The sequence below is a fragment of the Tauraco erythrolophus genome, unplaced genomic scaffold (genome assembly GCF_009769465.1).
Source record: "Tauraco erythrolophus isolate bTauEry1 unplaced genomic scaffold, bTauEry1.pri scaffold_37_arrow_ctg1, whole genome shotgun sequence".
Taxonomy (NCBI): domain Eukaryota; kingdom Metazoa; phylum Chordata; class Aves; order Musophagiformes; family Musophagidae; genus Tauraco; species Tauraco erythrolophus.
Genome location: NW_028238613.1, coordinates 55,062 through 78,068, shown reverse-complemented (window position 1 = coordinate 78,068; position 23,007 = coordinate 55,062). Strand labels below are relative to the sequence as shown.

Genomic DNA, 23,007 nt, shown 5'->3' with positions numbered 1-23,007 from the left:
CCAAGAGACAGTACATCTAACACTTAACTTGGATCATCTCTTGTTCATCAGCTTGAAAATCATAACAGCCCCCAAAACTGACATTTGATCCGAAAGAGAAAGCTGTGACAAATGGACAATATGTCTATTACTAACACGCCAACAAGTAATGATGCTTGTCTGAGCATTGTTCACAGCTTGATGTGCCATCGACAAGGTGGAGAGAGTGAAACTTTTGCAAAACGCGCAATTGAAAGTTTAGTTAAAAAGCTAAAGGAGAAAAAAGATGAATTGGATTCTTTGATTACAGCTATAACCACAAATGGAGCTCATCCTAGCAAGTGTGTTACAATACAGAGAACGCTGGATGGGAGGCTTCAGGTTAGTACCAGTGAAAATCAGATGTTTTCCTCCTAGTGAAGCCGGAGCAGAAGTGAGTGACGCAGGATCCTAGAGTGTTGAGGAAGAGTAGCTCTTCTCTTGCGTCCCCCCTCGCCCCCATTTGTAGGCATGTCTTGTGGCTGGAGCTCTGGACTGCTGCAGTAGTTGATGATTTTTTTCAAAAGGAGCAGAAGGGATGAGATCAGCCGTTCTAAACGAGTGTGTGTGTGGCAGTAAAAAGCAGGGTCACGTAACAAATTCGGCTGTTTATCCTGGTGTTTTCACTACAAGCTTCTGTTAGCTCTGTGTTGGTCAGCAGTGTGAAGAAAGACCTGTGATCCCTTGCTAAGGTACTCCAAGGAGTCTGCGCTGAGGACTTACGTTAGCCTTATATCGTCAGTACTCAGTACCTGTATAGCTTGGGTCGCGAATTCCTTGTTCCAGGACAGATGTCATGTTTGCTGGCTAGCTTTCTGTCTACCCTAGGAGCATTGTTGGGGTTTTTTTCCCCCAGTATAATGAATTGGCATTCTTCTACTTGTAAATTCCTTATAGTGTAGCTTAGTGCTTCATTCCTCCTCTTCTGGGGCAAAGCTCCTTCATCATCCATGGTGGGGAAGGTGACCATACATACTACATAAAGCACAAATTCTGCTTCTGACGTTTTGTATCTAGTATTTTTTCTGAAGAATCACAGTGTTGACTTAACTGTAGCAAAACCTTAATAAAAATTTATTTCTGTTGAGTACAGAACTTGGGTAAGCTGTACACCAGCTTTTTTTTTCATATTTTGATGATGGAGAGAGGTTGTGGTATTGTTTGTCCTCTTCCAGCTTTGCTCCTCACTAAGTAAACCGAAATGCCTTGCTACTTTCCCAATCAAATTTTGTGTCTTAACTTTTTAGGTGGCTGGTCGCAAGGGATTCCCTCATGTGATTTACGCTCGTCTTTGGAGGTGGCCCGATCTTCATAAAAATGAACTCAAGCATGTTAAATATTGTCAGTATGCTTTTGACTTAAAATGTGACAGTGTCTGTGTAAATCCTTACCATTATGAGCGTGTAGTATCGCCTGGCATCGGTAAGTAGACTCTTGATTTAAAATGGAACAGTGGGAATAGAGTGCAAAATGTTTTCCTTTTGAGTGTAGAAAATACAGGCCTAAATTATAAACATTAACTTTTAATGATGATCTAATTATAAGTTACTCTCATATGCTCTTCTCTGTCTTCTTAATACAATTATTCTTTTACCTTTATTCCAAATTTGAAAGAACAGTTTGTGGCTTTTGTTTTAAGCCTTCCTGTTGGCTTTACACGTGGTTCTTAAAGTTAATGTGTATCCTAGGAATAACTTAGCATTGAGACACATGTGATGGAGGGGGTATAATATGTACAATCTGTAATACTAATTTGTAAAAGCTTATAAACTTAATGTTCAAACATTGTTAAAGATCTGTGCATATATAATCTTCCACATTCCCTTTTATTTTTCTTCTTTTTAAAGATCTCTCAGGACTGACACTACAGAGTTCTGGTAAGTAATTCTGTTTACTATTGCATTTCTATGGGCACAAACTGTGTTAAACTCTTCAGTATGTACACAGTTTATTCCTGTGTATCTCCTTGGGAGGGAGTATAGAGAGCAGATGGAAATTCATTTGTCTCTCTGGTTTTAGAAAACCAGGTAAGTAGCATATGAGAGGCAAGTATTGATAAATTTTTTTAAATTGAGGCTTCAGCTCAGCTTGTAGGTATGTTCTGTTTTCATTGCCTGCAACTTATAAACCCCAACAAAAAAGAAAAACACCTCACTGTTAAATGCTACTAATTGGAAAAAAAAAAGCACAACAAAAACCAAAACAAACACCCAAAAATGTGTGCACCTGTATGATTGAATTAATTGAATTGGGAATTGTCGTGGGTTAGGCCGATCTGGCAACTAAACCCCACGCAGCTCTCCCACTCCAGTAAAATGGAGAGGAGAAAAATATAATAAAAGAGCTGAGGGTCGAGACAGGAACAGAGAAGCACCCACCAACCATGGTCCCGGGCAAAAGAGGCTGTTTTCTTAAAGCAAAACTATTTATTAACAGCTACCTACAAAGAGAAAAGCAAACAAAAATGGTTACTTGAGAGGATAACAAGAAAACAAGGCCAGGTCTTAAAAACAACACCACTCCCCCCCTTTGCCTTTTCTTCCCAGCTCTACCTCCTCCCCCCAGCGGCGCAGGGGTACAGGGAATGGGGGGGTGCAGGTCAGTTCATCCCATGCTGTTACTGCTGCTTCCCTTAAAGGAGCAGGAGTCCTTACACCATTGTCCCTTGCTCCAGTGGATCCCCTACTCACGGCGAAAGCGTGAATCCTGCCCGCTGGGAGGCAAATCCTTACCCCATTGGATTTGCCCCAAGTGCGGGCTTTACCAGCCCTGGGCTTTAAGGAGCCGTAGCCACTCGCTCCGGTGTGGGTCATCATACAGACTTAGATGCGTAAACGCGCCTCGCCCTGTGCCCGTGAGTCACAACAGTCTCAGGCTCGGGCATCTCCTTTAACGAAACCCCTCCCCATCGGCGGGGGCATCCCACGGGCTCGAGATGCACCGTGCTCAGGCTCTGGCATCTCTGCTCGACGTGGGTCCTCCACGGGCTGCGAGTGGGTCTCTGCTTGCCCCACTGAGGGCTGGTTGCAAAGGGGCTGCTGGCAAGGGGGACTCAGCCGCGGCACACGTTGTCCCGTTCCATCTTCACTGACCTCTTATCTGTGTGGCCGTTTCTCCCAGATTTCAGTCCTCTCTGGGTGAACTCGGCCCGGTGGGCGCCCCGGGAGCGGGGCTCTCCCCGAGTGCCCCAAGCGGCTCCGTCGGGGCCATCCTCGACGGGTGGAGTACCAGCCCGGCCGGGAGCCGGGAGCGGGGGCCGTGCCCCCCTCCCTTCCCCTCGCCCCTGGGCACAGGCACACACCTTCCCGGTTCCTTTGTCCGACGTAAATAGGGCAATTCGCAGGGGCTCTGATTGGCTCAAGCCCCGAGGGGGACGGGAGTCCAGTCTGATGGGCAGCTTCTGCCACCCGGACCTCCCCCCCCACTTCAAACCATGACAGGAATAATAGATGCTTATGATTTAATAAGTACTTTAACAATAAAATAATAGAAATTCTGTAATTAATATGCAATTGAAGTTGTCTAATATTCTAGCTCTCCCTGAAACTTGAGAGAAACTGGACATTAAATGTCCAATGAACGTTATTCAGACATCTGAGATTGTGCAGCTGGTAACTGCTTTATTTCAAAACTGAATTTTTTTTTTTCCTTCTAGAAGAAATTCATAGAGAAGGAAACTTGGGTTATTCAATGCTTTTAGCATATTATTAGAAGTATTCAAACAAAAACTACTTAAAACCTACCAGACATTCCAACAAAGTGTTAACTTCACAAGTTTTAACTTGTGTGCTCATCTCTGCTAATTTGCATTGTTACCCGTGTCTTCTGAAAAATAATAATTTTGTACGGTATCAAAGTTTACTAGCCAGCAGTTAAATACATAATAAATGTTTCATTGTTGTGCTACTGTTTTTGCAACAAGAAACAGAAAATTACTGTCGGATTTTAATATATTTAAGGCTGCTTTAAAAATGAGCATGGGAGATAATATAGTGCGTTGTGCTTTAGTCCAACCAGCAGCAAAGCTACCATGCGGCCCATTGCTCGCTCACTCCTCCCCCTCAGTGAGGTGCACAGGAGAAAAATGTAACCAGAGGCCTGAGGGGTGAGATAAGAACAAGGAGGGATCACCTACCAATCGTGGCCCCGGGCAAAACGGACTCAGCTTGGGGACAAATCAATTTAATTCCTTAACAGTTACTTCAGAGAGGATAAGGAGAAACAAAGCCAGATCTTAAAAACACCTTCCCCCCTACCTCTCTCTTTTCCCTGGCTCTACCTCCTCCCCCAGCAGCCCAGGGGGACAGGCAATGGGGGCTGCAGGTCAGTTTGTCACATGTTGTTTCTGCCGCTCCTTTTCTTAAAGGAGGAGGAGTCCTTACACTCTTTTCCCCTGCTCCAATGGATCCCCTACTCACAGGACACAGTCCACAGACTTCTCCAACATCAGTCCTTCCCACAGGATGCAATCCTTACCCATCAGATTGCTCCAGTGCAGGCTTTTCCCACAGAGCCATTGCTTCTTAGGGTGCTGCCACCTGCTCCAGCATGGGGTCCTCCACTGACTTCAGATGCATCTTTGCTTTGTCATCAGTCTCCAGCAGCGTAGGGGGTCCTTCCCACAGAGACAATTCTCTATGACCTCCTTCAGACATAGGCATCTCTGTTCCAGCATGGGCTTCTCCATGGGCTGCAGGTGGATCTCTACTCCACTGTTAATCTCCATGGGCTGCAGGGGGGCCACCTGCTGTCTCATAGAATCATAGAATGGTTAGAGTTGGAAGGGACCTCAAAGATCATCTAGTTCCAACCCCCCTGCCATGGGCAGGAACACCCTCCACTACACCAGGTTGCTCAAAGCCTCATCCAACCTGGCCTTGAACACTTCCAGGGATGGGGCATCATCACGGGCTGCAGGGGAATCTCAGCTCTGACATGCCTCCTCCTGCCCCATCTTCACTGATCTTGGTGTCTGCGTAGCTGTTTCTCTCAGATATCATTCCTCTCTCTGCTGCAGCCATGTTGGGCCCAACCAGCCCAATGAACTTCCGCAGTCCCAGCAGGACAAATTCTGCCCAGCGGGCACCTCGGGAGTGGGGCATTTTGGAGCTCTCCAAGCAGTGACTGAGCATGAGCAGCCGCCTACCTGGTTGGCTGGGGGCCAGCCCCTTGCTTCCCCCCCTCTTCACTGTAGATCCAGGCTGGTTTGGGTTCCTTTGTCCCCATCTTAAATAAGACATTTGCAGAGACGCTGATTGGCTCAGCCCTGGCCTGAGGGGATGGGAGATCTGACCTGGACAGAGACCAGTCCAACTGGTTTTGGAGCTGGGGAAGCTTCTCACAGCTTCTTACAGGGGCTATCTCTGCAGCCCCTCTCCTGCTACCAAAACCCCACCACATAAACCCAGCACAAGTCTAAGAGTTTTACTTTAACATGCTCAATAGGATATATAGAAATAAATTCTTTTAGTGGTGATGGTAGTAATTTCCTTATGCTGTATGTGGAATATTCTGAATTACTGACTACATTGTTAAATATAGAGTAGTATTGTCTTTGTGAATTTGGTGGGTTTAGTCAATTTGGATGGTAGTTGCTTAAAATTACTTAAGGGATGCATGAAGTTTGTGCCATGTTCATGAATTACTTTTTTCTTAGGAGCTTGTTGTGGGTTAGGCTGCTCCAGGAACTGAACCCCCCCACACAGCCGGTCACTCCCCCTCCCCCACCCCCAGGGATGAGGGAGAGAATTAAAGGAGAAACGGGAAACCCGTGGGTTGAGATAAGAACAATTTAATACAGATGATTTAATACACAGTGTAGATGCTCACCACCCCCTCGTATGCGAAGCCCGTCTCGTCCCGAAGCTGCAATCCCGGACGAACGCGAGGCCCCGAAATAGAGAGGGGCAGAGAGGGAGAGAGAGAGAGAGAGTACTCCGAGAGTGGGAGTACTGGGAGAGAGAGGGGGAAAAAAAAAAAAGCAATAGAGCAACAGCGCAGCAAGTGCAAAAGAGCAAAAGCGGCGAAAGAGCCAAAGCGCAAAAGCCCTTCTGTCCGGCTGCCCCTCACTGTTATACTGGGCATGACGCTGCATGATATGGAATACTGATTGGCCAGTTTGGCCTCAGTCTTAAGTTCCACCACAAATCACAAGGGGAATCGTGTCCCCCTTGTCCCAGCTGTGCTCCCCCCTTATCCCGCCGTGCTTCTGCACTCCGGCACACGGAAAAGCCCTTGGAGTCTCAGGTCCAACCACAAACATCATCTTGCTATCAGCATTCTTCTCAGAGTGAGCCTCTGAGTAAAACCAAAACACGGAGCTCTTCTGGCTGCTAAAAAGAAGAGCTAACCTGGTCCCAGCTAAAACCAGGACAGAGCTTTATGTATGTTCTTATATACTAGGAATTGGTTTGTTGGCTATTGCATGAACGTATATTTAGGTGCTTAACAAAAAGCGTTTTTTTTCTCTTTTTATTAACCATGTCCAATCGCACAATGATGGACTAGAAAACAAAATGCTATTGGAGTCTGCTACTGTGGGACCAAACTGCTTGTTTGACAGCAGTAAGCAAAATAAACATTTTGCTTTTCTATCCAGTTATGCTTCAAAATCTTCTACTACTGGCTTGAAGTGTTTATTTGTAATTTAGAGGAGTACTTTAGCAATGTTTATATAGGTTAAATTCTTTCCCTAGTTGTTTTAATAACATTGTTATTGCTTGAAAGTAATAGTGCAATTTGTAGTTAAATGCTGAAAATAGATTTGCTTTGCATGTTTAACTGTTTGCTTCTTCACAGCTCCATCAAGTATGTTGGTAAAAGATGAGTATGTTCATGACTACGAGGGGCAGCCGTCGTTGTCTTCTGCTGAAGGCCATTCAGTCCAAACCATCCAGCATCCACCAAGTAACAGGGCATCTACAGAGCCTTATAGCACCCCGGCCATGTTAGCTCCTACTGAGGCTAGCACTACCAGCACCACTAATTTTCCTAACATTCCTGTGGCTTCAACAAGTAAGATCATTGAGATTATGTGAAATGCTAAACTGAAAATGTGAAAGCTCAAAGATAACCACTGATTTTTGCCAAAGTAGATCTTACACTGGAAATGTGCTGCTGCCACACTACACTGGTAAAGCATGTGGCAATATGATCTAGGCAGTCTCATAAGTGTTAATGTAAGGGTTTAATTTCGAGCATAATTTGAGTAATTTTTCCTGGTGACCCAGTCTTTTTCAGTAAGACTTGCACTACTTGAATGTTACAAGACTATTTTGGATATGCCAAAGGTTCAGTGATAGAACGTTAAAACAATTGACCACTGACAAAACATTATGGCTATTATTGGAATAATTGCTGTAGGAATGGAAGAATTTTATTATTTTATTACAACAGCAAGCAGGACAACAAATGGATATACTGTAAGGTGGCAGTATTGAGAGGTTTTCAGACAGTTCTTTAGTGTTCTGCAGCTGACAAAATGAGTCTTCCAGTTTTAACTTGATTACTTTTATAATGACCCACTGTACTACCAAAGTGACAGTCCTAATTAATATTTTCATGAGTCTGTTGGAGTGCTGCTTTGATATTTTTCTTACTTTTCTATGTGTATTTGGTACAAGTGGAAGAGTCTGGTTTACTAGCATCAAACCTCACACTTCACTCCAGCAGGACAGTAAAACAGTTATGTATGCAGTGTCCTGCAGCCCTAATGTAGGGAAATGTTGTGGTTTAGGCTGATCCGGCAACTAAACTCCACACAGCCACTCTCTCACTCCTTCCCCAGTGAAGTGGAGAGGAGAAAAATATAATAAAAGGACTGAGGGTCGAGTCAGAACAGAGGGAGCACCCACCAACCATGGTCCTGGGCAAAACAGACTCGGCTTGGGAATAAAGCAAAACAATTTATTAACAGTTACTTGAAAGGATAAAGAGAAACAAAACCAGTTACTTGAGAGGATAAAAAGAAACACAGCCAGATCTTAAAAACAACACCTTCTACCTCCTCCCCCAGCAGCGCAGGGGACAGGGACTGGGGGAGTGCAGGTCAGTTCATCCCATGTTGTTACTGCCACTCCTTTCTTAAAGGAGGAGGAGTCCTTACACCCTTTTCCCTTGCTCCAGTGGATCCCCTACTCACAAGGAAAATCCACAGACTTCTCCAGCGTGAGCCCTACCCGCAGGATGCAATCCTTCCCCATCGGATCGCTCCAGTGCGGGCTTTACCACAGTCATGGATTCTTAGGGAGCTGTTGCCACTCGCTCTGGCGTGGGTCGTCCCATGGACTCTGGATGCGTCTCTACCTTGTTGTGTGTCCCTTTCTCCACGACCTCTCTCAGGCTCAGGCATCTCTTCTCCGACATGGCTTCTCCGCGGGCTGTGAGTGGGTCTCTGCCCCACCGAGTCTGTCCTGGCTGCAGGGGGGCTGCCTGCCGTCTTGCCACCAGTTGCAGGGGAAACTCAGCTCCAGCACACCTCGTCCCATTCTATCTTCACTGACCTGGTGTCTGTGTGGCCGTTTCTCTCAGATCTCAGTCCTCTCTGGGTGAACTCAGCCCAGTGGGCACCCCGGGAGTGGGGCGCTCCCTGAGTTCCCCGGGTGGCGACGGCCTGGCGCAGGCAGCTGCCCAGCCAGGGAGCGGGGGCAGTGCTCTCCTCCCTTCTCTCCTCACTCCTGGGCAAAGCACCTTTTCTGGTTCCTTTGTCCCGACTTAAATAGGGCAATTCGCAGAGGCCCCGATTGGCTCAACCCTGAGGGGGATGGGAGTCTGATTTGGTGGCCAGAACCAGGTCTGACCCGATTCCAAAACCAGGGAAGTCACAGGGAGCAAATCCCCTCTCCTGCCACCAGAACCCCTTCACACAAACCCATGACATGAAACCATGAAGTTTGGAGGGGTTTCACATACTCTTTGTCACTTTAATATCAAAGATGTGTGAATATAATGGATTTCATGTTATCTAATTTGAATTATGGTGGTATGGTGTTTTGATAATATTCTTTAATTTTAGTTGATAACTTATTTTCTAAAACTAATGATTTTCCCAAGCTGAGGTATGACTTCTGTATTTGTCTCCAGTAGAGAAAAAAGGAAAAGGCAGTTTAATTGTATTGCCTTTGCACAACAGTTTATAGTCAATAAGTTTTTCTCATCAATGCTGTAATTGTTGGAGCCAAGTGGGCAAGAAAAAAACCTTACTTTTAGGTTTTAGTTCAAGCTTTCCGCGTGTTAAATTCTGCTAGCCAGACCAGTTTGAGAGTGCAAGTGTACTTGTGAAACTGCTGATCAGTTTGGTGTTGATGGCTGAGCTGAAGCCTTGTAAAATCAAATTGTTAACCCCTAACCCCTTCTGAAATATTTGTAGTTTTACTTCAAAGCTTAGACAATTCTTGAAATATTTATTTGGGAGAAAAAAAAAAACAAACCAGCAACTTTCTCAGGAAGGAGTCCAGTGATGTATGCAGCTCTATTCCAGCACACTCTTTAAAAATAAAATACTGTTCAGTATGTTCTGGAGGAATGTAAATTTAAGCAAGTGTCTTCCTTAGGAACAGTAGTTATAACATGCTGAAAATGAGCAACTTATTGGACCTACTGTTGGCCTCTTCGGATTCATACCAAATCTAGAACGAATGCTTCCAGGGATGGGGCATCTACAACTTCTCTGGGCGACCTGTGCCAGTGCCTCACCACCCTCAGAGTGAAGAATTTCTTCCTTAGATCTAATCTAAATCTCCCCTCTTTCAGTTTAAATCCGTTGCCCCTTGTCCTGTCACTACACACCCTTGTAAAAAGCCCCTCTCCAGCTTTGCTGTAGCCCCTTTAGGTACTGGAAGGCTGCAATAAGATCACCCTGGAGCCTTCTCTTCTCCGGGCTGAACAGCCCCAACTCTCTCAGCCTGTCTCCATAGCAGAGGTGCTCCAGCCCTCGGATCATCTTTCTGGCCCTCCTCTGGACCCGCTCCAGTAGCTCCATGTCCTTCTTGTGCTGGGGACCCCAGAGCTGAACACAGTATTCCAGGTGGGGTCTCAGGAGAGCAGAGCAGAGGGGCAGAATCCCCTCCCTCGCCCTGCTGCCCACGCTGCTCTGGATACAGCCCAGGACACGGTTGGCTTTCTGGGCTGCCAGCGCACGGTGCCGGCTCATGGTGAGCTTCTCATCCACCAGCACCCCCAAGTCCTTTTCCTACTATCTACTCCAACTATGTTATTCAATAAAACCTGTGACATCTCTTCTTTCCTTTTGAACTGAAAAATGAGATGTGAACAAAACAAAGATGTGGTTGATTAACAGTTCTCTGCATGCTTCTACTCCTAAAATATTTTGTCAGAGTCAGAATTAGCTGATGCAGAGCATCTTGCTTCAAGTTTCCTAAGACACTGGTGGGTGGAAAAAACTCCTGAAACCACACTTGTAGGAACTGTGCATTACAGCGCCTTTCGTTGGGTGTGTTTTCCTACCCAGTAGTGCTGAGCTCTTCTCAATTAAAATTTTGGAACGCTCACGAATAGGTAGTGTGTTCTTTTACCAGGTCAACCTACCAGTATATTGACAGGTAGCCATAGTGATGGACTCTTACAGATTGCATCAGGGCCTCAGCCAGGAGCTCAGCAGAATGGGTTTACAGCTCAGCCAGCTACTTACCATCACAGTGAGTATATACAGATGTGTGCTGCTCTTAGTTTTCTAAAACCAGTTTCCAAATGTTCAGGAGAAATAGAGGGTTGGAAGTGAGACGCAGGAAAACTCCCTTAAAAACCAACCACTGCTTTCATTTTTCTAGATAGTACTACAACTTGGACTGGAAGTCGGACGGCAGCCTACACACCCACCATACCTCACCACCAGAACGGCCATCTTCAGCATCATCCACCCATGCATCCTGGACATTATTGTAAGTAGTGCAGGTTTTCAGATCAGTTTGTTTTCAGTTTTGTTGAATGGTGGGGGCTCATTTGTGATTGTGATTATTCTTTACCTTCAAATCCTTTTTTTTTTTTAATTATAGAACTACTATTTCTGTGTTTAGTATATTCTGATGGTTAAATATAAGAGCTTGATGGACTTTCCTCTGTTAAAGAAGCAGAGATTAGAAATTTAGATAGCTGTAGTGATACCATCTATATTATAGATGTCTTACTATACCTAACAAAGCTAGCATTTCCTTTCTAAACTTCCGTTTTTAAAGCTTTGCAGTCTTGTAGTAAATATTTACTTTGCAGAAAAGGAAGTTGATTCAGAATATGTTGTTTGGATGTTTTTCTTTCAAAACTTGGAAGTTTCTGGCTGCGTTTATTTTCTAGAAATTTTGAAGTCATGCCTTAATGATATAACAATCTACATTAAGCTTTGGAAGACGTGTCTGTGTACACTAGCCAGTTTAAAAGAACTTTGTGAAAGCTCATGCAGTAAAGTATTTGTCAATTAAGTGGTCTTTCCGCAGCCTGATTCACGAATGCATTTGGCACACAAAATTGACAATCTTTTTCATCTAGAAAATAGGACCACAAATTCTTGTTTTAAGATACAGGATATGGGAAGGAAAAAAAAAAAGCGATCAAAGTTCTAGTGTAAGTGTCTAGCACAGTATATACATTATAAAAGTATAGTGCAAAAACAAACCCACCCAAATTAAAGGTTTTTTCTAATTTCTGTGGCAAAAAGCTTGAACAGTTCTTTATTTCCTAACATAGTACTTAACCAGATCACCTGTTTGCAGCAGTCATTGTTAGTAGAGGGGAGAATATTCTGTGAGTTAGTTAGAATAACTTTTCAGCTTGTCTCTATCAAGAAAATTGCGGTTTAGACTATTAAGTTTCATTATTTTGTTATGTTAGGATCCTGCTTCATTTATCTTATTTGTCAGAAATACCAGGATGTCAAAACTTCAGTGGTGCTGTAGATACTCTATAAATGTCTCAGTGCATGTATCTTTCCATAATTAATATTTGTAACTAGCTGGTGATGCCACACAGAGCTTTTCTTGGCTGCTGCCTCTTCTCACTTCAGAAAGTCGCATGTTTTGACACCTACCAGCGTTGTGCCTGTTTTGACATCTTGTTGCAAAAGCTGCTGTTAATTATAATACTATGTTTAAGTCTTTCCTTCTTGTTCTCTGCTGCCTGTAAGGGACCTAGTGAGTTTATAAAAGTGGAGAGAATAAACTGACCCAATACCAAGACCATATTCAGTATTTTTTTCTTTAGAAAGTGAGTTCTCTAGGGCTTTCTTCCATCTTCAGAGAGTGTTTCTTTTAAGGTTAAGTCCACAGCATGCTGGACAACTTGTTCTGTGATTGGTGAAACTAATGAAGTGTGGTTTCTGACAGATTTATATCACATTCCTTTATACAGTGATTCTCTCCTTGCCCAACTTGGGGGCAGATGTGAAGCCTGAGTCCTGTTTCTATTACATCTCCATGCTACATCTGTTTTCTGCTCTCTCCTGGATCTGGGTCTGGCTTGAGCAGCATGTAGCCTTTTCTCCAGGGATACTAATGGAGCTCTTTGCTCTACTCAACTTCTGAATTTTTAGGAAACCTCTAAGAGTGTAATTTTTCTGTGGGTGTTTTTCTCTCCTGTCAGATTTGGCCATTTGATTCAGAAATTACTGGGATTTGTAACATCTGGCATCCTGACAAGTCTCTTTTATAGGAAAACAAGTTCAGAAAGAAAACCTTATTGTTACTCATGTAAAACAAATTGCATGTTTTCTTTTAAAGGGCCAGTTCACAATGAACTTGCATTCCAGCCTCCTATATCAAATCATCCTGGTGAGTAAAATCTAACATGTAATGCTAAGTATTGTGAAAATTAATAACTTTCTGGTTTGAGTCTGATTTTTTTTTTTTTTTTTTTTTTTAGTATTGAGTACTCTGAAATTTGAGATACATATTTAAAAGGGGAGGAAAGAAGGAGAGGAACAATTTTGTGATGAGCCTTCTTTTGAATTCGAACCTCTCTGTTTTGAAATAGTGATGTGCTCTGTGAACTGAATTTAATTTAGATGCCCAAGTCAAAAATTGCAATCCTCAAACCCACACTAAGCTGGTTCCTACCCTGAAGGCATCTGAACTCTTAATGTCCTCAATCCTAAACTTTGCAGGGTGCCTGAAGTTGTACTTTTTGCCTGCTTAGAAACATCATGGAGTTTGGGTCATGCCAAAGCCCTCTTGGATCCATGATCTAGGAAGTCCATCATCACAGCCAGATACCCTGAAAGATAGGTATTGCCCTTCTTAGCATTTCAGTGCTGAAGTTAGTCTTTGGACCTTTGCATACAAGCTTGCTCTTTCCAAGAGTCTTCATTAATGGTAGCGGTTAATGGAACCAAAGAGGTCTTGTCTTGCGGTACAAGCTAGTTCCATTGCAGGTGCAAGGTGGTATTCTGTTTTTAACAACAGCAGAGCTGTTGCCTGCACAGGGAGAGTGACATAGTTGAAAAGCCTAAAAGTTGAACTCATTTATTCATTGGCCAGTGACCGAATCAGTGCCAGAAATAAAACTCTTGATAATTGCTGGCTGAATCCAACTGTAGCTAAATTGTATTTCATATTATTTAGTATGTCTTTTTCACCCTATTGATTTCACCCTATTCAGTCCTCAGAGACATGAGTTATTTGAAGATAAAAAAACTTAAAGGAGTTCAGGCACCTTGGTTTATTCTTTTCTAATAAAAGCAGAACAACAGTTTCTTAAGATAAGTAGCTGTGCTGTTGGATGCTGCAGTTTGTAATGAATGAGTACCACTTATGGCACTGAGAGCGCTCTCTTTCCTATTGGCTCATCAGGCTGCTGTGTTTAGGTTAGTTCTTCTGCTTCCTTTATTTTGAGTATGCTGTAGTGCTGATTTTTCTTTGCCCTACACAACAAGCTGCTTAAGTGCCAGCTGTGCTACACTTTTGTGGAAATGGGGCAAGTGCTGAGTCCCTGAAATCCCCAGTGACTTAAGCTTATGGCAACTTTAGGTTTTAATGTGTCTGAAGAGAGAAACTCTAACACTGAAAGCACACACAACAAACCATGCAGAAGGCTTGACAGGCCGTTTGCTCCCAGATAGCACACAAGCAGCAGATATACATATACAAAGTCACTTTGTGTGCTTTGTCAGGTTTCCTGACTTGAGTGTTTAGGTTTCAGTAGCATCCTCTTGGGAGCCAGGGTTTCCTTTCCTCACATGGTAGCTTCTTCCAAGTACCATCTTTCCTTTGTAGCCATTTTTTCTTTTTAAAATAGTATGAGTTAAAAGGCACCTCTTTGCTATTAAAACATGCCATTTTGTTCTGTTCCCTTGCTTAATACTTCCTTGTTTTATCCCATGCCTGACTTGTATGCAGACAAGATCAGTACGTGATCTTTGATGTTTTTTCCCTGTTGCCCTGCTTTCCAAATCTGATTTGCTTTGCAGGGAGGATAGAGAAAACTGACTTCACCTAGGAGGTAGTTACTCTTACATCTTAAGCCAGATCTGTTTGAGAGTTAGTTTCTATCAGCCTAACCATGAATATATGTATTACTACTTCATGCTAAAGGAGGACAAAATCAAGCTATAGTCATAAGGTGCAGGATTTTATAAAATCTAACTGGAATTATAAACTGTACAAAGACTTGTAAGATCTTACCTACAAAAAACCCTAGCATTGATGTGTGCTCAAATAAAAATGACAAGCCCATGTTTGTTGTAGTATGTAGTATTTTTTTGCGCTAGCAGACATGTCTCTGTCTATCTGAATTTGCTTCTGTGAATGTGCACTCTTACTCTGAATGACAAATGCAGTTGCAGAAGGCTTGTCTGGGAATGGATTTATAGGGGTTTTTTGTGCCTTTCAGTCAGTTAATTGTCTATGTTCTTTAGCTCCAGAATACTGGTGTTCAATCGCATATTTTGAAATGGACGTGCAAGTCGGGGAAACGTTTAAGGTCCCTTCAAGCTGTCCAGTTGTTACTGTTGATGGATACGTGGATCCTTCTGGAGGAGACCGTTTTTGCCTGGGCCAGCTTTCCAACGTCCATAGAACAGAAGCCATTGAGAGAGCAAGGTATTCTGCAGATCCCAAAAGCTCTGTCTGTGGTATTAGATAATATTTTGTTTTGCCTTCAATGTGTGTCTCCCTTTTGAAATTACAAGTATGATATGTTTCTTTTAACTAAATTAGCTATAGTAGAGTATATCTTTCTAGGCCGCTATTGTAATGTATTCAAAATGTGAACTGTGTGACAAAGACCTTCAGTGCTTTGCAATAGCACATTGCTTTCAAAGACTGCCTTCAAGGATAAAATTAGCAACTCATGCCATTATGTATGCAAGCTGAATATTAGCTCTTCACACCAGAGAGTGATGCGAGAATAACTGCAATATATAGATTTTTTTCAAAGGAGCAAAGAAAGATTGATAGAGAGCTAGTTGGATTTTCATTCATTCTCACCATGCATGTGCTAGGCTTTGATGTGGAAGCATAGAGAACTGAAGCAATCTTGCAACTTTTTTCTTCTTTGGAACAAGAAGGAATAAAATGATTCCATATCTTCAGAAATGTTGCATTATGACAGTCAAAATGCTAGATTGCTGTAATGTGATCCAAATGAACGTACAGTTCTGCATTAAAATGTGACTTTGTATATGTACTTGAGTGACTTTATATACTAGAATACTTGTGGGATTTTACACTTCTGAACAGAACTGAATGCATTTGGTATCCTAGCTCTATATTGAGAGTGAGTTAGTTGCTACTTGAATATCATTGCCTTCTACGTTTTGTGTTTCCCATAGATTTTTACATGGTATTACAGATGGCTTTTTGCTTTACAGATTTTGTGTAACTGTATACTAACTTATACCTAAGATAACTACAATTTCAAGTCCTTGTATGAGTGAAGTGTAAATTAAGATATCACAGATGACTGAGAGCTGGAGAATTGTTTATGGTTTATTTAGTAAAGGTCTGATTTATAGTATGTATACGCAAGTGCATTAGAACTGTTTTTAAGATTGCACATAGGTAAAGGGGTGCAGTTGGAGTGCAAAGGAGAAGGCGACGTGTGGGTGAGATGCCTCAGTGACCATGCGGTCTTCGTTCAAAGTTACTACCTGGACAGAGAAGCAGGGCGTGCACCAGGGGATGCTGTTCACAAGATTTACCCAAGTGCATATATAAAGGTTGGTTTGGTGTTCCTAGACGAAAATTGTGGGGGAAATGGCATATATTTGGTTCCCGTAAATCTTAGGGAAGCTATGAAACACTGAAATAAATGTAACTTTGCTTTTGATTATCCTTTAAAAAACCCTAAAACTTTCCATTTGACAAGTCACTTTTGGTCAAGATGGCTTTTTAAAATTACTCTAAACTAAAAGTATCATCTAGATACTATGAAAGTAACTAATTTTGTATTTTGTCACAAACAAATCTTGATAGCAATTTTTTGTATTTTTAGCCTTACAGTTTTAAATTAACTGCTACTAAAATTTTTAGCATAGGTTATCTGTTTCTTTATTCTCTCTCCAAAACAAGAAAAGTTGGGAAAGTATGTATAAATGCAGTAGAAGTGTAAAGTGTGCGTTAACATGTTATGAACATGAAGTGATCACAGAAAGTTGCATGGAAATAAATTATTTTCAGGGGATTATTACTTGGACAAAAAAATCATTCTTGAATTAGATATAAACTGCTTGAAGTTTGCAGTGTTTTTTTTGTTGGAATTTTTTTGGGATTTGTTTGTTTTGTTAGTTTTTTTTTTTAATCCTTAGTTTTGCAGTCAGATTGTATAATGAAGATGAAAGAAACCCCCACCGGCCTCCGTTATGAACTTTATCATAGAATCATAGAATGGGTTGGGTTGGAAGGGACCTCAAAGATCATCTAGTTCCAACCCCCCTGCCATGGGCAGGAACACCCTCCACTACACCAGGTTGCCCAAAGCCTCATCCAACCTGGCCTTGAACACTTCCAGGGATGAGACATCCACAACTTCTCTGGGCAACCTGTGCCAGTGCCTCACCACTCATAGTGAAGAATTTCTTCCTTAGATCTAATGTAAATCTCCCCTCTTTCAGTTTAAATCCATTGCCCCTTGTCCTGTCACTACACACCCTTGCAAAAAGTCCCTCTCCAGCTTTCCTGTAGGCCCCCTTCAGGTACTGTAAGGCTGCTATAAGATCACCCCGGAGCCTTCTCTTCTCCAGGCTGAACAGCCCCAACTCTCTCAGCCTGTCTCCATAGCAGAGGTGCTCCAGCTCTTGGATCATCTTTGTGGCCCTCCTCTGGACCTGCTCCAACAGCTCTAACAGATCTTTCTAGTATGAGAACAGAGCTCCTGTATATATTAGTGTCAAGCTTGATCACAAAGATATAAAATGCCACCAACCTGAAACCTAGCTGCTGAAACTTCAGGCCTATCAATTATTGATATTTCTTTTAAATAGACTAACCATTTCAGTAGAGCAGTGAAGAAGAATAAAGTCTGATAAAGTTAAGCAGGACTTGTTGACTTCCATTTTCATTTTTATGCCTATTTTCTGGAAATCATAGAATCATAGAATGGTTTGGGTTGGAAGGGACCTCAAAGATCATCTAGTTCCAACCCCCCTGCCATGGGCAGGGAAATCCTCCACTACACCAGGTTGCCCAAAGCCTCATCCAACCTGGCCTGGAACACCTCCAGGGATGGGGCAGCCACAGCTTCTCTGGGCAACCTGTTCCAGTACCTCACCACCCTCAATGTAAAGAATTTCTTTCTTATATCTAACCTAAATCTCCCCTCTTTCAGTTTAAGTCCATTGCCCCTTGTCCTGTCACTACACGCCCTTGTAAAAAGCCCCTCTCCAGCTTTCCTGTAGGCCCCCTTTAGGTACTGGAAAGCTGCTATAAGATCACCCCGGAGCCTTCTCTTCTCCAAGCTGAACAGCCCCAACTCTCTCAGCCTGTCTCCATAGCAGAGGTGCTCCAGCCCTCAGATCATCTTCGTGGCCTCCTCTGGACCCGCTCCAACAGCTCCGTGTCCTTCTTGTGTTGGGGACTCCAGAGCTGAACACAGTATTCCAGGTGGGGTATCACGAGAGCAGAGTAGAGGGGCAGAATCCCCTCCCTCGCCCTGCTGCCCACGCTGCTTTTGATACAGCCCAGGACACGGTTGGCTTTCTGGGCTGCCAGCGCATGGTGCCGGCTCATGTTGAGCTTCTCATCCACCAGCACCCCCAAGTCCTTCTCCTCAGGGCTGCTCTCAATCCATTCTCCGCCCAGCCTGTACTTGTGCATGGGATTGCCCCGACCCACGTGCAGGACCTTGCACTTGGCCTTGTTGAACTTCCTGAGGTTCTCACAGGCCCATCTCTCCAGCCTGTCAAGGTCCCTCTGGATGGCATCACTTCCCTCCAGCGTGTCCACAACACCACACAACTTGGTGTCATCTGCAAACTTGCTGAGGGTGCACTCAATCCCACTGTCCATGTCTCCAACAAAGATGTTAAATAGCACTGGTCCCAGTACTGATCCCTGAGGAACACCACTCGTCACTGGCCTCCACATGGACATTGAACCGTTGACCACAACTCTTTGAGTGCGACCATCCAGCCAATTCCTTATTCACCGAGTGGTCCATCCATCAAAACCATGCCTCTCCAGTTTAGAGACAAGGATGTCGTGTGGGACATTATCAAATGCTTTGGATAAGTCCAGGTAGAAAATGTCAGTTGCTCTTCCCCGATCCATCAATGCTGTCACCTCATCATAGAAGGCCACCAAATTTAAAAATCCTGGGATTTAACTAACAAGTCAGGATTTGAAGGATGCTACAGCCTGATAAGACTTTGATCCTGCAGTCAGTTCTGCACAGGGTACTGCTTTAGCCTGCTCAGCTCAGCCAGGTTCTGGTATTGCCAGTGGTAGTAACGTCACATAAGAGTCTCCAAGAATCAACTTTTAATGGATTATTTCTGTTAGAAATTAAACTAGTCAGGGAAGGTTTACTTTTACCCAAGTGTATGGTGAGACTGTAGAAGTTGCTTTGGGAGTGAAGAGAGGTCCATATTATTGAGGCTGGGAGTTGAGGAATTCTTTCCTTCATTGATTTCAGTAAGTCTACATAGTTCGATATTTAAATTTTTTTTTTTTAAAAGGTGTTTGATTTACGCCAGTGTCATCGCCAGATGCAACAGCAGGCTGCCACTGCCCAAGCTGCTGCTGCTGCTCAAGCTGCAGCAGTAGCCGGAAACATCCCTGGACCAGGATCAGTAGGTGGAATAGCCCCAGCCATTAGTAAGTACATGAACTGCTTGGTCTCCTTTTTCCCTTATCTGAAAATAAATAACATAGCGTGCTCTCATAACAGCATCCCTCCACCCATCCATCCACTACCCCTGTGACAGTACAAAGGAACTTGGAATGGGGTAGCAGGATTGGGGCTGGGGTGACATCATGGTAAATCTGTATTCATTCACTTTGTACCCGCTTCACACAACTGTTTTCACTCTGTTGTCTTCAGAGGATGTTGGATATGCAGTACGACAGAAAACATTTATATGCAAGGCCAAATAGCATAACCTTGTTACTTTTAAACAGATACACTTTTGGCTGCTTAGACCCGAGTTTGAAAAATGACCTTTGAGATCTAAGCTTATAAAAATGTTACTGAAAACAATGGGAATTACTGGGCGACAAAGTCCTGACTAGGTTTAGGGAAACTTAAGATTCCTGAGAAGAGGAAGAGGAGAGTGTGAGAATGTTTTTTCTCTTTCTTTTAAGTTATTCTAGGCTAGAGTTTTTTTAGTTACTAAATTCTAGATCCTTGAAATTGTACCTAAATACTTTGAAAAGTCTAAGTACTTACATGTCTCGGGCTGCTTTATGTGCCATAGTGTTTTCTGTATTCCTTGTATTGCCACGTGGCGCTCTCCAAATATCCTACAAATTGCTGAAGGCGTTTTGGGGAATGTATTTAACTTCCGTCTTAGCCATACTTGCAATTCGAAGTTTGCCAGCTGTATTCATCTTTTTATTTTATTAGATGTAAGTAGTGTAATTTGTTAATTCAGCTTTCTGCAGGTGGTCAGTCTGAGTTCTTATGCTGAAAATGCAGCATTCAGCAAACCTCAAGAATAAGAATTTTTTTAGTGTATTTCCTAAATAAGGTTTACATGCGTTGTATCACATAAGACGTTAGGTTTCATCATGTCTGCTTTATTATAAGGAGTTTTATATTTCAACGCCCTTTCAAGATTGCAGAACGATGAAAAAAAATGTAATTGGAAGAAACACAAAATAATTTGCTGTGTTCATTATAACAGAGATCTAGAGATACGGATTGGCCTTGGCCGTAGTGAGAGGGAATTGTACATGAGGAAACAGCCAAGCAAACAGAAACGGCTGAACAAACAGGTGATGAAAGAGCATGTCTGTAAACACTTACTTGAAACCTCTCCTGTTTAGGTTTGTCAGCTGCTGCTGGGATTGGTGTAGATGACCTGCGCCGCTTGTGCATACTCAGGATGAGTTTTGTAAAAGGTTGGGGACCTGACTACCCAAGGCAGAGCATCAAAGAGACGCCGTGCTGGATTGAAATTCACCTACACCGTGCTCTCCAGCTTCTAGATGAAGTTCTCCATACCATGCCTATTGCAGACCCACAACCTTTAGACTGAGATCCCTCTGCTGCACTGCTGTGGGCCGTTATATTGTGAGGATGGTGGATTGTAAAATACAATTCTGTTTATAACCTGAAGATATATTTTACTTTTGTTCTGCCTAATCTTCTAAAACCAGGTTTTAAAAATGTGTTTGCCACCTTGCTCTTAGCAGAAAGAAACTGAACATGCAGAATTTGGATTTCAGTTATTTTCAGGACTTAATTGTCATAATACATGGCTCAGGGCTTAAAGTGAAAGGTAAACGCCTTATAGAGACTTTACAGTATTTGAAACTTTCCTTCTCTATTATGGCATCTTGATGATAAGCCTCACAGGAGCCTTTTGTATGCAGAATATATATTTTATATATTTATATCTGAAAATTCCTTCTAATAGTTACAAACATTTGCCTTATAGCAACTTTAAAATTCCGACTGATTTGTGATGCTTTTTTTAGGGAACAATAGTTAACAGAAGACTTCTTTATTTTTTTTTTTACTATCTTTTTATGATTTTTCCAGATTAAAAAATAGAAGCTGCCAAAAAGTGAGGGATGAGACATGTTGTTGGCATTGATTAAAAATAGCGAGGAAAAGAAATGTGGCTCTTCCTTTACTAACTTTTTAAAAAAAAAATCTTAGACTTTTATTTAGACACATGAGTTTTAAAACACTAAAGGAAATGGAAACTTTCAGTGCTGGTACTCAGTTTAAATACAACATGAAATACTCAGTCTGCAAAGTTGCCCCTGAAGTTGCATAATGAGAACCTAATGGCAGGAACGTATTTTCATAACTACTACTGACTTCTGTGATTTTACTCAAGTAAAACTTGGTAGGTATTTTAAAAAGTTGCATGACTCTTTTTACTTGCATATACCATTAAATCATGTATAATATTACATCAATATTTGGTATCCAGTTTTTGTATCTGTTCATCATTTCCACTCAGGGCAAGATGGCAAACTTGTTTTTATACCTCTTGGTTATTTTAAGCCCTATGCCATCAATGACCGTATCACTTGGCAATGACTTTGTATAGAGAATTTATAGCAGGAAAAATGCAAATGTATTGACTGTATGACAGATACAATATGTATGCTTTCTCTCTATTTAATAGTATAAATAAAATTATGAAAACCCTGATTTTTATAAATTTAGTTTGCTTCTATTACGTAACTGCACCTTGAAACCGTTGATCTTGAGCGATGGATTATTTTCCTTCACAAGACCAGCAGCAGCAGCCAATAATGGTAGGAGTTTTTGATGGTTTGAACTTGCCAGGAAGCAAGTCCAATTTTTCTTACTTTCACTGCTTCTCAATAAAAGCGTGTCCTGAGGATATCTCTTTTGGCTATTGGATGGGGTAGGAAGAAGGAGCAGGAATTCCTTATTTTTAAGCATATGCGCAGGGAGTTGGAGCTTAGTTAAACAGGCTTAGAATTATGTAGACTCCAACTTAAGTCCTTCAAGCACTGCTAGTTCAATCTGCCTGCCATGCTGTACTGAGCTGACCTGGCAGCACAGCTGTAGTGGTGAACACGAGTAGAAGTCTTGGAAGAGATTATTCAAAAGCTTTTTGCCAAGTTGCTTGCATAGTTTCAGGAATCTGTAGAGGGCTGTGACACACAGTGTTTAGGTATTGCTTCCCCTATACACTGAAATTCTTATGAAAGAAGTCAGTAGTCATTGTTTCTGTTTTAGGCGTGGAAGTGCAGAAGACATAACTTTGGAGCAATGGCCAGAAACGAATTAGTTTTCTCTGTATTTTCATTAACAGTGTTGCCTTCTTCACACTAACTTCTAATGAGAACTTTTTTCCTCTCTTATGTGGCAACTTCTCGATGTTTGGAAAAACTAATGTTTGTTTTTCCCAAGACCTTCAGTTTAAAACCCTTTTCATTTTCCTTTTTCTCCTAATGATCTAGTTTGTCTGAAAAGCAAACTTCAGATTCTTGAGGAACGCTTTCAGTGGAGGATTCTGACTACATCCTTAGAGAAGCTTATTAACCAGCAGCTCGATTATGCTTCATCCACAACAGAAAACTTGATTTGGGAGAAGAAATGAAAAGCCTGACTACACGTTCTTCTTGTCAACCTCCCTTTTGAATTGTCTGCCCTGCTCTTATTGCTGGATACAAGGTGCCTCAGCTTTTGGGAAGTGTCTGGCCTTTCGAGTGATGAATTGCTTATAACAGACTGTTCATTTGATTATGATTCCATGAGCTTACTCCCTATTTACCTGTGTGGTTTTGCAAGGTGCTTATCTTGGTGGATGACTAATCTATATATGGCTACTTCGCAGAACACTCTCTGTACCAGTTGCTTATGTTTTGATTGTGCCAAACTTTGATAAAATAATGAAAGATT

At 42.4% G+C, this 23,007-nt stretch overlaps 1 protein-coding gene across 2 annotated transcripts; it reads left to right on the top strand.

Annotated features, from left to right (window-relative positions):
• LOC147526050 (SMAD family member 4) lies at positions 1–23,007 on the top strand. Of its 2 annotated transcripts, XM_086630577.1 has the most exons (12): positions 1–360; positions 1,266–1,440; positions 1,866–1,895; positions 6,817–7,032; positions 10,554–10,673; positions 10,806–10,916; positions 12,744–12,794; positions 14,876–15,059; positions 16,009–16,177; positions 19,133–19,271; positions 20,442–20,688; positions 22,566–23,007. In XM_086630577.1, exons 1-11 carry the CDS (start codon positions 112–114, stop codon positions 20,651–20,653), a joined length of 1,656 nt encoding a protein of 551 aa, XP_086486703.1. In that variant the 5' UTR covers positions 1–111; the 3' UTR covers positions 20,654–20,688; positions 22,566–23,007. The 2 variants fall into 2 exon arrangements, with proteins under 2 accessions (XP_086486703.1, XP_086486704.1); XM_086630578.1 differs by lacking the exons at positions 10,554–10,673; positions 22,566–23,007 and having other exon boundaries at positions 20,442–20,923.